Consider the following 21,047-nt stretch of genomic DNA (forward strand, 5'->3'; position numbering starts at 1 on the left):
GAATCTTTAATCATCAGATTCTTCAGGGCCCTTACCCGCTCCAGACCAGTGCCTGTCAGAAGCTTCCCCAAATGGGACTTGTCGGTGGTCCTTCAGGCCTTCACAAAGGAACCTTTTGAACCACTAGAAACGGTTACACTAAAAAACCTTACCCTCAAGACGGTCTTCTTGGTGGCAATAACATCAGCAAGAAGAATCAGTGAATTACATGCTTTATCAGCTATCGAACCTTTCTTGTCCATATATCCAGACAGGATAATTCTCAAGACGGATCCAGGGTTTCTCCCAAAAGTAGCTTCAACGAGAAACCGCTCACAAGAAATTGTGTTACCTACCTTCTGCCCTAATCCATCAGGAGATAAGGAAGAAAGCTTTCACTACCTAGATGTAAGAAGGGTTCTTATACACTACTTGGAGGTTACTAAAGAGTTTAGATCATCAAACTCTCTTTTTGTTCTTTTCTCTGGCAACAAAAAAGGTCGCCAGGCATCAAAAGGATCAATAGCCAGATGGCTCAGATCCGCCATTTCAGAGGCTTACTCCCAAATGAAATTGTCTCCCCCCACAGGGGATCAGAGCTCACTCTACTAGAGCGTTAGCCACTACATGGGCAGAGAAAGCTGGTGCCACTCCAGATCAGATCTGCAAAGCGGCTACGTGGTCAAGCTACTTTACATTTGCAAGACACTATAGGTTGGACCTTTTGGCAGCTGAAGATCAGGCTTTTGGCAGAAAGGTCCTGCAAGCTGTGGTCCCTCCCTAAATTGAGTAAGTCTCGATAATCCTCTCTAAGGTGCTGTCCTGAAAGACGTTTTAGGGAAAATTCAAGTTAGACTTACCGGTAACTTGTTTTCCAATAGTCTTTCAGGACAGCAGGAGGATCCCGCCCTATTGTATAAAATGTATTGCTGTGATTAACCATATCTGTTTATGTGTTCCAGCATGGGCCGGAGGTACTCTTCTACAAACTGATGAATGGTGGGAGAAGCCTCCTTTTAAAATCTGGTGGATGGGGTGTTTCCTGATGAGGAGAGGGAGGAGCCATCTCTCTAAGGTGCTGTCCTGAAAGACTATTGGAAAACAAGTTACCGGTAAGTCTAACTTGAATTTTTCCGGCAATTTCCGGCAAGGAACTCTGAAGGTCCCCTCGGACCTTCAGAGCGCATGCGTCGCACTCGTCAGCGGCTTCATGTAGTTGTGATATTGTAATTACAGGTAAGCCTTATTATAGGCTTACCTGTAGTTAAAAGTGAAAAAAAGCGGGATACTACCGCTTTAATAGAAAGTCCACCAAAAGGTTACCTAGGCATGGCGCCATAATCCAGGGTGTGTGCGAAGCATTGTGCGTTATGCCAGAAAGACTGGCTGGTGTTAAATGGGGGTCTTGTGCTCTTAGCATAATCCGAGAGTCCTGCCCAGCGTCATGCTGGCGTGACAGGATGGGGGAGGACCATCCTCACCAGAGCGGCAGAAGCCGCTCAAGGAGGCAGCAAAACCACTCCCCTGTTGTCAGCCTATGTGGTAGAAGTAACGCCGGCATAGAAACGCCATAGGCGTCAAGTGCACGGCGTACGGGCATGGCGCCGATGCGCAGTTGAGTGCTAGCAAGGGCCAGGTGTCGGCCTTGGCAGTCGTCTTCCAACGACCTTTGGTTACACACTCTCTAGTGCAGTGGTCCTCAAACTACAGCCCTCCAGCTGTTGCGGAACTACACATCACATAAGGCATTGTAAAACTCTGATATTCAGACATGACTAGGCATGATGGGAATTGTAGTTCCTGAACAACTGGAGGGCCATAGTTTGAAGACCCCCTGCTCTAGTGCGTACCTTTCTTCAGGGTGTTCTCACTTGGTCCCTCCAGTGCGGTCTTCATTGTCGCATTGGGACCTCAATTTGGTACTTTGGTTCTACAGAAGTCTCCCTTTGAGAATCTTCAGGAGATTACCCTGCTTACCTTGTCTCAGAAATGGGGCAATTTTTGGTGACGATCACCTTTGTGCGCAGGGTGTCGGAACTGGTGGCGTTCTGTCCACCTTACCTGGTGATCCACAGGGAAAAGGTGGTTCTTTGCCCCCCCGGCCGTCGTTCCTTTCTAAGGTGGTCTCTGATTTTCATTTGAATGAAGACATTGTGTTACCTTCCCTCTGTCACAGACCTAAACATTCTAAGGAATTTCCCTTGCATGCCTTGGATGTGGTTTGAGCACTTAGGGTGTACCTGGCAGCTACGGAGTCTTTTAGGAAGTCAGACTCTCGATTTTTGCTCACGGATGGGCCTTGAAAAGGGTTGTCCGCTTCCACTGCGACCATTTCCAGATGAGTCAGACAGACGGTGGTTCAGGCCTGTTCCATCAAGGGTCAGGTTCCTCTTTTCCCTGTCAAGGCGCTCTCTACTTGGGCGCTCAGTGCCTCCCTGGACTTTCCGCCATCAGGCGTCAGTGACGCAGGATTGCAAGGTGGCCACCTGGTCATTAGGTGCATACTTTCACAAAGTTCTCTAAAGTGGATGCGTTGGCATCTGTGGATGCTTCTTTTGGCCGTAAGTTTTTGCATGCAGCTGTTGAGAGGATCTGATCCTCTTTGAGGGTGTATTGTTTTCTTCAGGTGGGCTCAGTTGTTTGGTTGAGCGTCTGTTGCCTGGTTGGCTTGGGAATTTTTTGTTCCCATCCCTCATGTTAACGCTGCTTTTGGACGTCCAAATGGTTATGAATACCAGAAGCTGTGTCTGTCAATGAACGAAAGAGAAAATGGGATGTTTGACTTACCGTAAAATCCATTTCCCTGATCATTTATGGACCCTGCACCCACCCCTCTGTGGAGTTATAATTCTCCTGACACTGTAACAAAACGGAGTGGCTATAGCAGAGAGAGGGGAGTATACCCCCTGGTACTGCCCATGGGTGTAGCCAGAATTATTTTCTGCCTAGTGTCCTACTCCTGTAGGGGGCAGTATAACCCAGTGGTTATAAATACCAGAAACTGTGTCCGTCAAACATCAGAGAAAATGATTTTACGGTAAGACAAAAATCCAGTTTTTCTCAAATTTCCAGTATGGTGGTTTTTATTCGAGAAAGTCCATTCACTCCAAAATCAAATGTTAAAAGCAAACTTTTTGTCATTTTAATCATGTCGATTTGTATGTATGGACAAGCACTTTGTACGTATATTTGTATAAACATTCTCATTCGAAAATCTATTAGTGTATTGCCAGCTTGAGGCTTGGACAGGAGGATGAATAAATTTAGGCAATGGATCCAAAGCCTTTTGTGCCCACCCCCCCCCCCCCCCCCCCGTAGGTTATGCCATAGATCTACTGTCTATGGTCAATAAAGCTGAATTTCAGGAAACTTCACATTTTCTCTTGCAGTGAGGCTGCAGCTAAACTACACAGGTTAGATGCTTGGTTAAGTCTAGGGGCATGGAAAAAACACATTTTGGGTTGTCCCCATATTAATAGAGGGGAATTAAATTAATGGGGACACTAGTTTTGATGACAGCCAAGAATTCCCTCACTTCCTGTTGTGGCTAGGGGACAGGAAGTAAAAGGAAACTTCCCCCGATGGGACACAAATGGCACAAAAAAAAGACAGGGATTATAACCCTTCCTTTATCCAAAATGCAAAAAGTTTCACCTTTAGCTCTGCTACACTCTAACAGTGGATTGTCCCTCGCCTTTCTTGCGACCAATGCAGGGCTTTGGACCCTAGACTACTGGAGCTTAGGGGAGAATCTGTAGGGACTACTCTAGCAGCACAGAGGTGCCTGCAGAAGCCGAGCATGGGTTAAGTAAATCTCACTTTTTCTTTTTGTGCTCAGTGAGGACAGGTGCTCAACAGGACAAATAGAGAGGGTGAATCTACCTAATTGGGGAACAGACAGCAATAAAAATCTGGGAGGGGTTTTAATCCCTCTCCACTCTATCCAAATCTAGAAAAAAATTGTCATTGGTTATACTTTAATGCATTAAAGACTGTTTATTCCCTTTTAACTTCTGCTTGTATTTATTCTGATTATATTAACAGAGAAACGTCGAAAGAAGCTACAGGAATACCTGGCAGCAAAGGGGAAACTAAAACCTGAAAATAACAAGTGAGTTTAAGTATTCTTTCCTGAAATCTCCCTTTAGCAACTAATAGCTGACAGTAATATATTTAGCATGAGCAAATTAATTAGGCACTTAAACCAGCCTAGGTGACCAGATCATTGGGCACCTACAACCCTGAATACAAAGTGCTGTACAATACACATTATTAAAAGCATAAAACATAACTTCCCACAATAATTTGGAAATTAGTTAAAATGGTCACAAGGGTAATCTCCTCTCCAAGAGATGCTTAGACAGAAACAATAGAAATGAGAAAGACCTACTTACCAATAAAACACCTAACAAACCCCACCCCACCTCCGAGTATCTGGCAAAAAGTCTACAACAGTCTGAGACAGACTCCTACAATATTCCAACAGTCTGAAAAGTTGGAATTTATCTTCATAGATTTCTTAAGGGATATTGTTGATATATTTCTATCCCATTTGAAGGAGCCCCCTCCAACCCAATCTGCAGGAGGGCCACCATATGGCTATTAACCTGTACAAGATAAAAATTGCCTCTTTCCATCCACTCCAGAAGAGAAGCTTTATTCTTATTCCGAAAAGTAATCCAAACCACGCTCTCAGCATCCATTAAGTGGTTGTCAATTACAGAATGATTTGCTTTCTCCAGGGTCCATAATCCATGGTCCATAATCAGTGGGTAAGAGGGTTGCCCCTAGTCCTCTCTAAAAGCCCCTGTCCTGGCTGGATCTGTCACACAGCCAATTGCCATGCCCAAACTCTGTCACGTAGGTAAGGTGATAACCATGTGGTAGGGGCAAAGCAACAAATTCCCTTTAAAGGATTTGTCTTATCAAACATGAAAAGCCCAAGTTTTATTTCTTGTCATAAAGGAATTGAAGACCAAGCAGGAATATACATTTGTGAAAAGGTTTACGTATTTCTGTCGTACGTTGATATTTTATGTATTTGTTTTTTTTTTTTTAATTATGCAGACCATACCTAAAGGACAGCACCAACTTACAACCCACAAGGTGGCAGCAGCCTTCTAAACAGGTAAATTAAACATGTAAACAAAATCATTTTACATACAACCCCAATTTCAAAAAGGTTGGAACGCTGTGCAAAATCTACATAAATATATAATGACTTGCAAATTTCATAAACCCATATTTTTTTTTTTCACAATCAAACGTATCAAAAGTTTAAACTAAGAAAATGTACCAATTTAGGAAAACAATAAGGTAATTGACGGCAGTAACACATCTCAAATGTGTTACTGCGATATTCACTACTCGCTGAATCGGCCAATCTGAGCTGTCTCCATTTCTGTTTTGTTGACCTGGTGCATTGATAAGCTCCAACTTCCGGTAAGGCGGTCCGCCTTGCCGTGCTGACATCACTTCCGCCCAATCCCGGATGTGATGTCGGCATATCCGGTCTTACACTTCAGATGGAGGCTTGGGGTTGATGATGGTTAAATGCCGTCCCCCCTCGATGTTTTGACGCTGACATCACTTCCGCCTATTCCCGGATGTGATGTCAGCACTTCCTGTCTTACAATTCAGAAAGAGGCTTGGGATGTACGATGGCTAATGCCATCCCCTCCAGGCATTTCATCACTTCCTGTTTCCCCTTATGATTTAATAGACTTCATTTTTGGCGCTATACCATAGTGAGGCTTGGAACGCACGCCGGTTTTACTTCCGGTTTCCATGCAGTCCACCGCCTACTTCCTACAGGTGTACCCAATTAATTCTACCTCTATATATATATATATATATATATATATATATATATATATATATATATATATATATATATATATATATATATATATATATATATGAACACTGGCTACCTGCTGACTTTATCTTTTGAAAAAGGCATTTATTCCGAAACATGTAAAGAGGACTTGGTCAGCCCAGCTGTTTTACATCTTATATACCTGTCTTTCACGGATGTCTGTAAGTGTATCAGCTTTATTGATATTAAATTGATTTTAGCAATATTACGCTATATGTCCCTCCATTTTTTTCGGTTTTACCACCCACCATGTGGAAGGGGAATCTCTGAACTATTCCATCTACCGGAGATTTGCATGGTTGCCGTTGGAATCGGTGAAAAATCTGTGGGGACACTCCATTTTTAAGCCTGTTTGACTCCTACACTATAAGGTGTTTTGGGGTCCCATCCATCTGGTGAGCGCAATATATTTCTACCTTCACTGGTGACGGGATTTGCTGCACTTATATATGATTTGCACCATTATATATTGGACTTTTTCTCACCATCAATTGTTTACGTTACTTATGGAATGTTTCCTGCGATTGGACAATTTATTTTGTTGGGAATTTTTTTCTTCTAGCGCTGCACATATTTTTGTATTTATTGATTTATCACCCTCCTTAGTTCAGTGATTGATGTCAGCTGCTTACATTTTTTAAAGTTAGCGCAATAATCTCTATTTTATTCTGTTTGTACACATCTCAAAGTTGGATCAGGGCCAGGTTTACCACGGGGTAGCATCCTCCCTTTTTTTTTTTTTTTTTTTTTTTTTTTTTTTAACACTCTGTAAATGTCTGGGAACTGAGGAGACCAGTTACTAGGTTTTGGGAGAGGAATGTTGTCCCTTTCTTGCTGACCTAGAATTTGAACTGCTCCCTTTCTTGCTGATCTAGAGTTCTAACTGCTTAACAGTCCTCGTTGTATATTTTGGTTTTAAGTTGTTCCAAATATTTTCAAATGGTGAAAGGTCTGGCCAGTTAAGCACCTGGACTCATTTAAAAAGCCATGCTGTTGTCATAGATGCAGTATGCGGTTTAGCATTGTCCTGCTGAAATATGCAAGACCTTCCCTGAAAAAAAGACGTCCAGATATCATATGCTGCTCTAAAACCTGGAAATAACTTTTAGCATTGATGGTGCCTTAATAACTGATGTGCATGCAGCCCATTCCTAATGAAGGCTTTTGAACTGAGTGCTGATCACAAGCCAGGTGGTCCCTCTCCTCTTTTCCTCTTTAGCCAAGAGAACAGGGTGTCCATGGTTGCTCAAAAGAATGTCAAATTTTCTATTTGTTTGACAACAGACCAGTTTTACATTTTGCAACAGACCTTTTAAATTAGCTTCGACCAAGAGAAGACGACAATTTATCTGGATCGTGTTTATCATTTACAGTGGCAATGCTTTAACTTGCACTTTTGGATGGCTTTGAAAACTGTTTTTATAGACGGGATTTTTGGAAGTATTCCTTAGCCCATGCACTGATGTCCATCACAGAATGATGCCTGTTTTTATTGCAGTGCTGTCTGACGCCTTAAGAGTTCCCTTCACTGGAACTAAGAGGCCAAGCCCAACCCCGCACCATAATCCCCCCTTCCTCCAAATGATTTAGACCAGTGCACAAAGCAAGCATAAGGACATGGATGAGTGATTTGGGGTGGAGGAACTGAATGGCCTGCACAGTCCTGACCTAAACCAAATAGAACACCTTTTAAATGATTTGGAGCAGAGACTGCGAGCCAGGCTGTCTCTCCAACATCAGTGCCTGACCTCACAAATGGGCTTCTGGAAGAATGGTCAAATATTCCCATGGATCAGTGTTTCAACTCCCGGTCATCAGGGCAAACTAACAGGCCATGTTTGCAAGAAAACTGAAATACATCACATTTGCTGCTCAGTGATTGCAGTATTCTAGTCTGCATCTGCCCAAGGTAATACTAAAATCTGGCCTATTAGTGTGCCTTGAGGACCGGAGTTGAGAAACACTGCCATAGATACACTCCTAAACATTGTGGCCAGCCTTCCCAGAAGTGTTAAAAGCTGTTTTAGCTGCAAAGGGTTGGCCAACTTAATACCCCGCGTACTAAGACTGGGATGTCATTAAAGTTTGTGTCTATGTAAAGGCAGTCCCAATACTTCTAAGTGTAGACTCTGTCATCTGCATGCGACGCGTTTCCGAGCGTGCTTGCTGCCTGGGAGAGGGCGCCTGTTAACTTTGTGTATTCCTGTCCCAATACTTTTGACAACCTAGTGTATGATGTACTGTAGATGATATATTTTAAATTATTTGCAATTTTACGTTGAACATTATACTAAAATTGCTTGAATTTTTACATGCAGCTTTTCGCAGATTGGTGAATCACTGCCTGTTTCTGAGACACACTCTCTCAAAGATGCACTTTTTTTTTTTTTTAATTAACATTCATGTTACTGACCTGTTGCAAGATCTTCCAGCTCTACCTTGTTAGTACCATTTTGCTAGCTTTTTTTTTTGTCCCAATTTTTTTGAGATGTGTTGCTGCCATCCTTTTTCAAAATTACCTTTTTTTTTTTTTTTTTTTTTTTTTTTTTTTTTTAAATGATATTTCTCAATTTTAAACATTTTATATGTTTTATATTGTGAATAAAATATGGGTTTATGATCTTTACAAATCATTGCATTCTGTTTTAATGTCGATTGTACGCTTTTACACAGCTTTTTTTGGAATTGGGTTTATCTGTACTGTTTCTTTGTTCTCCATTTAGAGCTGAGGCCACAAAAAAAAAAAAAAGTCTACTTTTGGGCATGTCAAACTCAGATGAAACATTTGGCCTAATTGGAAGCACTAAATCTTCCAGGGTGTCACAATATGGCACTTACAAACTTGTAGAAAAAATTGCTACTTCTAGTTAACCCAAGAGAAAGGGACAATGAAACACTTAATAACTTAGGCTGCAGAATTAAGAGTGACTATTGTAGGGTGCTAGTATTTGGTTTTTTTTTTTTTTTTTTTTTTTTTTATCCTTTAAAATAGAACTTTAGACAAATAACCTTCCATTGATCATCTGCCCACTGAATGCGATATGCCGTATCCACAAAGCATCATAGCCGTGGCATGTGTTCAGCTTTGAGCTACTACATGCCCTTGTTTAGGTGGACGGTTAGGGGGGGGCAGAATGACTGTAGTCCATTTTCATGAGGTGCTAAATGCGCCAGACATCTACCAAATGATTAGCGTGTAATATGGATTTAATGTGTGCTAATGATGAGGTGGGTATGGAAGACTTACCCGAGGAGGGGTCCACAATAGGGGAAAGGGCGAAGTTGAAATCACCACTCACGATGAAACATGGACCACAGAAAGAGGACAATCTGGTGAGGATGGTAGTGGGGAAACGAGCCTGGTCTTGGTTAGAAACATAGATGTTAGCCACCGTGAAAACAAAATTGTTAGATTTTAGTTTAAGCAATATATAACGACCAGCTTCATCTATGAGGGTGTCAAGTATCTCTGGGGCAAAGAACTTATGAAACGCGATCAAAACACCTTTTTAGATTTAGACCGTGGGTTAGAGCTGTGAAACCAAGTGGAGTAGTAGCAATTGCGCTGGAATGGTATGGAACCTGTGCGGAAGTGCGTTTCTTGCAAAAGTAAACTATTAGAATGCATCTTATGAACGTGGTATAAAATTTGGTTCCATTTCTCTGGCGTGTTAAACCCTCTACAATTTAGAGGACAAACTTACCGGGCATCTGACCGTCGTATCACAAGGCATAATGCAAGGGGAGGGGGGAAGGGGAAATGGAGACTTGTGAACCTCTTGATTCCAGACATCCTAGCAAGATAAAGAGGAGGGTAAGGGTAGCAAAAAAAGGGGAAGTCGAGGGAAAGAGAAAGTATGGAGTAGAGTGTAGGAAGGAAATGGAGGGTAAGGATTTATATTCCAGTATTTCTGTCCCCATGCTCTGAAAGAAGGTGAGCTGGAAGAACACCATAGAAAGGAGCTGGTGGAGGCAAAAATAAAAAAATGAAGGAGAAATAAACAAAAAAGGTGTGCTCCATAACGCCAATAATGGGATAAATGCAAAGAAAACATCACTAGACAAAAAAAGTGCATTATCCGGCACTGAACAGCCAACAGGTGGCACGTGGAAAACACATGAAGTAGCCCCCGAACCCCACGACCCGCATATTAACAAAACCAGGAAAACTTGCTAAAGTTTGTATATTAGAGAAGTAGGGCCATGGGGGGGCATAAGTACTATATCAAGGATATATATAAACCAAGGTGTGTGTGTGTCTGTATGTATGTATATAATATATATATATATTTATTTAGTGTATGTATATGTGTATCATCTATCTCTTTTTCAACCAGGGTTTTGGGGTCATTTTAGCTGAGTGATGGAGAAAAACTGAGGAAAAAGAGAAACATTGGAATACTAGTCAGTACCAACTTGTACCTCTAACGTTGGGTGTCCTACTTGTGTGTATGCTGCTGCATTATGTAAAACTTTTAGGCTGGGGTGCCTCAAGACTGTCCAAAATTTCTGGGGTGTGCCTCGACTGAAAAAAGGTTGGGAAACACTGCTCTAGGATATTGGGAGGGGAAAACCTCAGTGGACGATTAATGTAAAAACCTGAGCAAAAACAATTAACCAACACTCAGGTCAAACAAACCCCAAAGGCAGGGTGATTCAGTCTCTGGAACAAAGCATGGAAAACTCCTGGGCACGGAAGGTTAAAGAGATGCTTCCTAAAATTGAATCACTCATTCATTGCCTTGTGGGAGGAGGATCTGGATCTCCGCTTGTGGCTTTGTTTCTGTCATTGGGGAGCAAAAGGTAGGCCAGGGGTGGTCAGGGTGAATAGCAAATCAGGCAAAGAAACTTACGGGAGCTCCAGGGTACTGGGAAAGGTTTGAAGATCTCCCAAGTGTGTGGAATAATGCTGTTTTGCCTTCATGGTGGACACGGAGGTGGAAAGGAAAGCTCCACTGATACTTGATCTTGAGTTCCTGCAGGAGCTGTGTAAAAAGCTTCAAGGCCTTGCGCATGGCCAGGGTTTGACAGGAAAGATCTGGAAGAAGCATGACAGGAGTATCGTTAAGTATGTTTTCTTGGGTGCTGGCTGCACGCATGATGGCCTTCTTAACCTTATAAAAATTAACCCTGCAGAGCGTGTTGCTTGCAATGGCTGGATCTGGGTTATGTGGGCCAGAGGTCCTATAGACCCAGTCCAGTTCAATGGGGTCTTCCTTTAGGTTTTTGTAATTGGGTAAAGATGGCAGCCACATCTACGGGCAAGTACTTTGGTTCCACGGATTCAGGCAACCCATGGATCCTTATTGTGGCGATTCCTGTTTTCTGTGTCCTTCTGCTGATCGGAAAGCTGTTGGAGCGTAATGGTGTGGGTCTTAAAGATTTCTTCATGAGATTGTAAAGCATTGCAGGAACCATCAGTGGTGTTTTTTATATCTTCAATAGGAACCCCTATGTCTCTTTTAGGCTCAGATATCTCTTGCCTGTATGTTTTTTTCAATCTGTTTGACAGCGTGTTCAAAGCCTGCTTTAGTTAGGAGAGACCTTGTATAGCTTTGCAGGGACTTGATCTAGGACTCCATGTCCCAGCCATCACCTGAGCCCAGGGATGTGTGAGAATGGCTCCTAGAACATCTGGAGAAGTGATCAGGGCAGGAGATGCTTGGTGGGTGTGAGAGCTCGCCTGGAGTTCTAAAGCGGAGTCTGAGTGGGCCAAGGAAGGAGGCTCCAGCACGACCTTGGATTCAGGCCGGCGCTTTTCGGCTGAAGATCGAGTAAAGAAGTGCCGTAAATCGCATCCAGAGCGGCCGCCACCTGTGCCCTTGTGGTCCATGGGTTGATTCTTCCCCATGCGGGCAGTCAAGGCAGGTTTCCCGGCGTTTGAGAAGCCCTGTAGAGCTGCGAGGTCCGGGAGCTGTGGGAATGCACATCCTACAGCTCCATGTGCCAAGCCACGCCCCCTGGAGTTTAGCTTTAAAGGATAATTTCACCTTTCATGTTACACTCCTATTCAGGGAGTAACATGTTATGAATGCGGTGGTCCCTTTTTTTTAAAAAAAAAAAAAGTGAACTTCTCCTTTTTAATAGCTCTTTTCCCTGCACTGCTCTCTTCATAAAAACATGAAGGGATAGTGAGCCTGTCTGCCCTCCTGGTAGCTATAGAACTCCATTCTACTGAAGCTTCTGCTGTCCTGGTGAGATATCTAAATATAGATAAACCCATTGTGCAATCATTTGTCTTAATCTCTTCTTTTATGTTTAGTGATTTTTTTTTTTTTTATTAGGTCAGAGAGAAAAAAGATGTCCCCCCTAAAGACACCAGATTTAATTCTCAAGCAAACAAGAACAAGACTTTAAATATTGGGCTTCTTCAAAACAGGCCAACTACGGGAAAAATAACTGCCCAGCCAAATATCTTATCCAGAAAGCCCGCACCACCAAAAGTCAATGTACAGAGAGTGAAACCTGTCCTTCATGTGCAAGCAATACAGCGCAAAAATGTGACCCTTAAGGACAAATCTCTTGTAAAGAAGTCCTCATTTACAGCTCACCAAAAGGCTGAAATTGGATTAACTGTTGTCTTGACCAAAAAGAAGCATGGAGATGAAACCAGAGTTTCTGATGTGCATTTGGTGGACAAAGCATCGGCTTCTAAAAAAGGTGACATCAAAAGCACCCAGACACAGGATTCAGAACAACAAACCTTACATCAGCCCTCCGTAAGAATTTCTGTAAATAAAAGCCAAGCACTGCCTTCCAAACAAAAACCTGTGTGTCAGGAGCCAAACACCCATCAACCAGCTGCTAAAACTATTCCCAGACATATCCGCATTGTCTCTAGAGTAAGCCAGCCTGTGTCTAACGTTTGGACTCCCACTGAAAGGAGTTTTCTTATTAAATCTTCCAGAACAAATAACTTGCAGCCACAGCAACCACTGGCTGCGCGTATGGAGCAGGTGAAATCTGCAGCCCTTAAGCAAAGCTGTGCTGCTAAACCAAATACAGTTGTAAAGACAACTTCATCAGCAACAGCACAAAAGAAATTGTGCCCTTATCCAGTCTCTAACAAAACTAATCACAGTAGTTCAGCTTGCACCTCTAATAAAGTGCTCCCTGTTCAGAGCCGTCACACCATCAATAAGCCAGCAGTTTGGCAAAAAAACACAAGAATCGCTGTCTCCAATAGAACCGCTTCCAGACCACAGACTGGGGGTACTAACTGGACAAAAGGCACAGGTAGCAAGCCAGTAGTGCCCAATAGCACTAACCAGACCCAGAGCTGCACTTCTTCCAACCTACCCTGTGAGACCGCCAGTGACACCACCAGCAAACCACAGACTCCCAAAATGACTGTAGAAGATCGTAGGTAAGTGAAAAACATATTGTAAAGGTTTCAGTCATGCACAAGAGTAGTGTGCATGCCGATAATTGCATAATCATGTAATTCTTGTTTCTTATTAGATCTGCATATAATTTGTCTTTAACCACTTACGGACCGTCCACCGTGTATGTACGTCGGTACTTTGACCTTAATTATCAGTTATGGCAGCAGATAGTGGTCCGCTTTAACATAAGGGTGGTCCCAGCGGAGGATCACCTTTATGGGTGGCAGGAGAGGTGCCCCCTCCCGCCGCTTCCCAGTCGTTTTCCCCACTTACCGAAGCCATCGGTAACGGGGAAAACTATCCAGTCAGCTCTCCTCTCAGGCAGGAAGCCATCTTGCACTCACGCGACTCTATGGCCTTGGAGGACTGGAGCGACGTTACACGTCGCTTCCTTGAAACTGCTTTAAAAACTCCATTTTTTTTTTTTTTTTTTTTATATAGATGTGAGATTTGAGGTCTTTTTGACCCCCAGATCTCACATTAGAGGTCCTGTCATGCTTATTTCTATTACAAGGGATGTTTACATTCCTTGTAAAATAAATAAGTGATCAAAACATTTTTATTTAAAAGGACAGTGTAAAAATAAAAGAGAAAATAATAAGAAAAAAAATGAAAGCGCCCGTCACCGTTATCTTGCGCGCAGAAGCGAATGCATACACAAGTCGTGTCCCCACGTATGTAAATGGTGTTCAAACCACACATGTGAGGTATTGCCGCGATCGTTGGAGTGTGAGCAAATAGTTTGAGCCCTAGACCTCCTCTGTAACTCAAAACTGGTAACCTGTAGAAATTGTTGGTCACCTATGGGGATTTTTAAGTACTAATGATTTTAACTTGTAAACAAGAAGTGTCAGAAATAGGCCCGGTCCTTTATAGTGGAGTTCCACCCTCAAAATGAACTTTTCACGGTCCGCTCGCTTTAATTTACCTGAAAAAAAATTTTTTTTTTTTTTTTTTTGCTTCACTTACCTTGGTTTTAAAGAAAATATACTTACCTTCCTTCCTCTTCCTCCCTCCGTGGCCACGGCCCGCACCGTCACTTCCTCCTTGCATTGAATCCTGGGAGATAAAAGTCATTGATCCCAGGAGTCAATGCGCCTGAACCGGCCCTGCCCGTCACTTCCGGTGCAGGCGCGTCATTCTCTGCTGAACAGCTTCTGGGCATGCCCAGAAGCTGTGCAGGGATGACGCGCCTTCCGGTTCAGGGCATTCTGGGACTCCGACGTTACCGAAGAGGACTCTCCGTCTTCAGCTACCCACACCTGAGATGGCAGCGCTAGACAAGACATTTTCAAGGGAAGTATTTCTTCTAAAAGTAAAACAGAACAGTTCAGAGGCTATCATGGTTTAAATGCTCTAGCCCTGACTGTCCCTGGGGTATTTTTATCTAAAAAAAAAAAAAAAATTTCAGGGTGGAACTCCGCTTTAAGTGGTTAAAACCAGTCTTCGTGGAAAACTTGACTTCAGGTTTTTTTTTTTTTTTTCTTAAAATTGTGCTCTGTACAAATGAGCTAGGTCTGGTGGTATCCATCCGATAGGATGATTTCTCCTTGGTCGTGGCAGCGAATGAAAGATGCACTTATCACTGCAGTGCGTAAGACTTTAAAAATGGAGGATGCGGCTGATGTAGCCACGGATGTGGCTGTGTCGTTTGGTACGCACACGTCGCATCGTACTCCAAAGATGTTTCCTTATGTGCCTTATTTTGACAGGTTTTCCTGTAAGGAAAGGGAACAACCAAAATTACACTTTGTGGTCCCCAAATGATTTGCTGTACGTTACCCTTTTGAGGAGTCCTTTTTAAAAAGTGGGCTAGTCTACCACTAGTGGACCCTCCTGTTTCCAGTTTGAATAAAGCAACCATGATCCCTGTAGAGCAGTGGTTCTCCACTCCGGTCCTCAAGACCCACTTACAGGCCAGATTTTAAGTATCACTTTGGGGAGATGCAGACTAGAATACTGCAATCACTGAGCAGCAAAATATATCACCTGTGATGTATTTCAGTTATCTTGCAAACCTGGCCTGTTAGTCGGTCCCGAGGCCTGGAGTTGAGAACCACTGCAGTAGCGGAATTCCCATCCTTAAGGCTACATTCACACCTGAGCGTAGCGGTTTCGCGCGTTTTTCACCGCGATTTTTACCGCGATTTACAGGCATTTTTAGTGCAGGCGTTTTTTGATTGAATAGATACCAATGGAAAACGCCTGTAATCTGCAAAAAAAGAAGCTCATGTACTTTTTTGGGCGTTTTGCTTACTGCGTCAAAACGCTCAGATGTGAACAGGGGCCATTGAAATGTATAGGATTTGTCTTGTTGGGCGTTTTGAGAGCTGATCCTAGAGCAGAAAAACTCCCCAAAAACGCCCCAAAACGCCTAGATGTGAACGGAGCCTTACAGACCCGGATGACAAGAAAGCGGAGGCTGTGGTATACAGCATGTTTACTATGGTTGGTTCGGCATTGCGGCCAGCCTTTCCCTTAGCCCTGGTGTCTCAGACCCTAACTGAATGGGCCAATCTTTTGTGCCAGGACCTGGGGGGGGGGGGGGGGGGGGTGAGCAGGACCCGATGCTTATGTTGATTTAGCGGACCAGTTGGTCCATGGGGTGCAATTTATTTGTGATGCAGCTTTGGATACAGCTCCTGTGCTGTCCAAACTGTGTTTCTGCGGTGTTGATTAGGCGTGTGCTGGGGCTTAAGAATTGATCCATAGAAAATTCCCCTTGGGGTGGGACTTTTTAGGCACTAATAAAATTTACCACAGTATTATATAAAAAGTTTCATTTTATTGTATCCCAAAGAATAAAAGCATTTACAAATACAAAAAATACATGGAATGTGCAATAGTACTTGCACTAGTGTGTATAATGTTCATGGATCAATGTCTAAATTTACCCAACACATTTCAAAGCCTATGCAGCTTCTTCCTCAGGGGTGTAATATACGTCAATCTGATAAATTTACACTGGTGAAAAATTCCACATTTCCATGTAATATAATAAAAACCGTGTCTCAGGATCTCCGCCAACCACACTTAAGCCCCGTACACACGTACCGATCGTCGGCATACAAACGTTCGTCTTTTCTCCCCGGGATGTCGGTGTCTGTTGAAAAGTGCAAAGACTGCCCAAGAATTTTGTCCGCCGACTGCAGAAGTGATGTCATGTAATGGTTAACTTTCCCTGTGTTTTTTCTTTTCTGAGCATGCCCAGTCTTGCAAATCTGCGGTCTGTCGGCAGAATTCTGTACTGACTGGCGAACAATCGTCCGTTCTGGTGTCGGCATACAAAAATTTTAATGTTTGCAAGAAAGACTCTTCTCCGCAGAATGTGCGCAGACAGCTGTCGGAGGCACCATACTAACAAGCGTACAATCGGCAGATCTTTCGTCCGCCGACGTTTGTATGCCGACGATCGGTACGTGTGTACGGGCCTTTAGCCATGCATATCTGTATAACTTTTACAGGTATGAGGTGTTGATAGTGGGAGTGTTTCATCCAGTGTCAACAATCATTGACCACTGAGGCCGAAATAGACAGGCCCTGCAGCGGCACACAGTATGGGGATGCTGTTTACCCCAAAGTGTTGGAGGTGATAACTTCAACAGGACTGCCCAGTGTTCAAAATGTCTGACGTAGCAGCCTGTATCCTGAAGCAAGGGGGAATGCATTATATCCATGCACATTATACACATTGGTGCAAGTACTATTGCGCATTCCATGTATTTTTTATATTTGTAAATGCTTTTATTCTTTGTGATATTATAAAATTAAACTTTTTATGCAATACTGTAGTAAATTCGATTAGTGCCTGAAAAAGTCCCACCCCAAGGGTAATTTTCTATGGTTCATATCTTTAGCAGGTTCGGCTCCACTGGAGGATACTGAAGTTCGTGACGAGGTCATGGGGTGCACTGACTGAGGGCCACAGTAAGGCCAGTATCATCCTCAGATCCTGAGGATCTTCTAATCATCCTGGTGGTTGTAAACGTTCCTTGGGGGCTTCCTCTCAGAGAAGACCAGTTGTCCCAAGGGCTGATCTACCGTCCTGCTTTAGTTATTTAGGTTTTAATGGCTTAGCTATTGAAAGCCAGGTACTGAGGGATAGAGATCTGTCGTGATCAGTTATCCCTACTATGGTGAAGGTGTGAAAGTCATCTTCCAGCAAAATATATTATTGTACTTGGAAATCATACATTTCTTGGTGTGAGTCGATTGGCGCTCATCCTCAATCCTTTTCTGTGGTTCAGATCTTAACCTTTCTTCAACAGGGCCTTGATCAGAAGTTGGCCTTCTGTACCATCAGGGGCCAGGTGTCTGGCCTGGCCATCTTCTTTCAGCAACTCCCTAGCCACGCACTCTTTAGTTTGTACCTTCATTCAGGGGGTTCGACATGTGGCTCCACCATTAGTCTTTTGCCGCCATGGGATTTAAATTTAGTACTTTCAGTTCTCCAGAAACCTCCACTTGAGAATATTCGGGAGATTCCCCTGCCTACGTTACTCCAGAAGATGACATTCTTGGTGGCTATTACCTCGGCCCACGGGGAATCGGAAATGGCAGCATTATCCTGTCACAGTCCCTATTTAGTGGTCCATAGGGATAAAGCAGCTCTTCGTCCCTGTCCATCATTCCTGCCCAAAGTTGTGTCTGACTTCCATTTAAATGAGGACATTGTGTTGCCTTCCTTGTGTCCCAAGCCGGCTCATCCCAAGAAATTTGCCCTGCATACCTTGGATGCGGTTCGTGCAATTAGGGTGTATCTGGCAGCTACTTGGTCTTTTTGGAGGTCAGGCTTGCTTTTTGTGATTATGGACAGACCAAGAAAAGGGCTGGCCGCTTCTTCGGCTACCATCTCTAGATGGATCAGACCGACAGTGACTCAGGCCTATTCCATTAAATTCTAAAGGTATAAGGGTAATCCCGCGCAATGGAAAAAAAGGAAAGGGGGTGTGTTGTGTAACCCAAAGAGAGTTTGCTGCCTACCCAAAAACTTTTCACCAAAATGAGAAGCCAGAATAAATGTAGTGTGATGGTATGGGTAAGTGGTGCTCCTCTATAAGATATATACAAATGTAGTGCATATAATGTATTTTCAGCCCAAATGTAAGTGATAACATATGCAAAATATACAATATATGAAAAAACATAAATTAATAAAATTATAAAATGAATAATTATAAATACAAGTGCTAGTGTCCACTCGTGATGTAAAAAATCATGAGCCAATAAAGTGACATGTGCAACAATACACTAAGAGCCGTTTGAACTAATATAAATTCATGCAATAAAAGTGCAAGGTGCATAAATGCTGCAGTATTAAAACATAGCACATATTGCAAAGAAAATAAATAGATGAATTGAATCAAGTGGGTGATAAAAATATTGGGAACATATGCTGGTGATAAAATATAATGCAGTATAACAGTATGGTGAAACCAGTCTATATATAAAGCACTTTAAGGTGCTGCCGTGCAAGTGCCAATCCGTGTTCCACCTTTCCTTGTCATGGCGCATTCTACTTGGGCGCTGAGTGCTTCTTGGCCTTTCGTCATCAGGCTTCAATATCGCAAGTTTTGCAAGGCGGCTACTTGATCGTTCGTGCATACCTTTACAAAATTCTATAAGGTAGTGTGAGGGATTAGCTCGGTGGTAGGCGTGGATGACCCCTTTGGGGGTGCGTTTTCACAGAGAGATAGCCGAGCAGTGGTTGCAAACAACACTTATTTATTCATGCAATTTACTTCACACAATTGCAAGCTCCAAAAACAGCATAATTCAAAATAAACATAAATAAAATAAATCCTTGCCACTGTGGGCGGCTACCTTCACACACTGGAACCTATCTAATGAAGTCTGTCCCCAACCTACTGTTGGGCAGACTTTGGCTGGTCATACAGCAGACTCTCAATAGTCCATGTTTTATCTCTCCAGCACAGCACATGTTCATTTAAGCTGTCCCTTTGTTTTTCTCTTTGCTTGGCAAACATTCCTTTATTTCTTCCACATAGAAATAGTTTATTTACCTTGAGAAGTCTTCACAACTGGTTACCCTCCTTAGCGCACATCACTTCAGGGGGTCTTCTCCCATGCTCACCAGCTTGTCGGGAGGCACTCATCTGACTGTCCTCCTTCTCCCAGCCCACACGGCGACAGGAGGCAGCTTCCGGAGGCAGCAATCCTCAGACTTCCTTTGGACAATTATAGAAGCCTTAACTCCCTCATTCTGAACAGCTGAAGTCTGTTCAGCGTCTTTAGACATTTCTTCTGGCTTCTGCAGCCGACACCCTATAGTAATTGGTGAATTGTATCTCCGATCTGTGACAACACTCACAGATTTACCTGACTTCCTGTTACAGTAGATACTTTGGCATCTGCGTATGCTTCTTTTGACCGCAAAGTTTTGTAGGCTGCTGTTTAAGAGGGCTGTTCCCTCCCTTTAGAGTTGTTTTTTCTTTTAAACCTTTTCTTTCTGAGTCCTCCGACAGTCGCCGCCCCTTCCCAAGTCTTCACCAATGGGTATTGATCTTTGCTCCGCAGGAGTAGCTAGGCAACAAGAATTGTTAATACAAAAGCTTTTAGCATAGACACACCCCTAGGGGCTGTCCCCTCAGTCAATACATCCCTGCACCAGCATTCCCAACTCAGTTTGATCTTGCCTAGCTTAGGAGTAGCAGGCTTTCCTGTGCTGGGGCTTTAGTCTCAGCCTTCTACCCTTTTTGATTTTATTTCAAGTATTTTTCTTTTCTTTACTAGCTGTTTTGTCAGCTTTAGTTTAGGGTTCTTCGGATGAAGATGTTCATGCGGAGCTGGGTCTCGGACTGGCCGCCCTGGATCTCAGGGCTGAGTGCCAGATGGATCCCCAGCCTGCCATCGAGCGTTCAGCTTAGGTTTGCCCTGGCACATTGAATGACCCATCCCTGTTCGCTGCAGGGATGCTGCCTGTGAGGTGGCTACCTCACTGGATGCCATGCTGCGGTCTATGGCTGCGGTCCACAAGCGTCCTGGCTGCGGCACTCCCTGTCTGCCTTGATAGCGGTTTGTCGCTGGAGACGGTTCCCCACGCCATCTGGTACGGTAAGCACCTTCTGTGTGGGTGTCAGTCTGTGGCTGTGTAGTACCCCCCATGTCTGTGTAAATGCGGGCTCCCTGTCAGATCCCTATATGGCTGCATCGCCTGTGGGCTGCGAGGGGGGGGCCATCCTGCTCTGCTGTGAGTTATGCTCTGGGTGCAGATTTAGGTACAGACATGTGTTGTGCGGCGGCCGCTGCGGCGATCCGCCATTTTTTTGCTTATATGCTGTGGCCGGCCCTGTCCCTGTACAGCGCCGTGTTTTGGCGCCATTCGCCGCCATTTTGGCGGGCCGCGCTCGTTCGAGCACATGTCGGCGCCATTTTCCTGTAGCCTCATCCCTCAGCTGAGCGGCCATGTTTGCGGAGCCTCATAGGCTATATCAGTCAGCCAGCTATTGCATCACTTCCTCTTTCTCTGGGAACAGGGATCGGTGGCAGCAGCCTGTTGTGCTCTCTCCAGGTTTTACCTTCTTTGTCCTGTCATTCTTTGCTCAGTGTTATCAATCCCTGCGGGATCGGTGCATACAGTAGTGTACGGTGGGCTGCGCTCGCCGTGGTGTTAAAGGGCCAGTACCTTTTTTCCTTTTCATTGCTGGGGCATGGATTCTCAGGATAGCAAGTTTCCCCCCCGAGGGGGCTGATCTGGCCGCGGTGGTGGCTTCCTTGGTTTCTCAGGTGCAGGTGCTGATGGCTGATCGATCCGCAAAAAGGGCCAGGTTATCCATTTCCTCTGA

The 21,047-nt window shown here is 43.8% G+C and overlaps 1 protein-coding gene across 1 annotated transcript in view; it reads left to right on the plus strand.

Moving 5' to 3' along the window:
- Positions 1-21,047, plus strand: part of CKAP2L (cytoskeleton associated protein 2 like) — a gene marked incomplete at its 5' end in the record, with an annotated part of 112,941 nt that overhangs the window by 60,618 nt on the left and 31,276 nt on the right. The window contains 3 exons of the mRNA XM_082253677.1: positions 4,024-4,090; positions 5,047-5,107; positions 12,142-13,223. Coding sequence (XP_082109803.1) covers positions 4,024-4,090; positions 5,047-5,107; positions 12,142-13,223 — 1,210 coding nt within the window. The remainder of the gene's footprint in view (positions 1-4,023; positions 4,091-5,046; positions 5,108-12,141; positions 13,224-21,047) is intronic.

This window comes from Pelophylax lessonae, assembly GCF_965119305.1.
Source record: "Pelophylax lessonae genome assembly, chromosome: 4".
NCBI classification, from domain to species: Eukaryota; Metazoa; Chordata; class Amphibia; order Anura; family Ranidae; genus Pelophylax; species Pelophylax lessonae.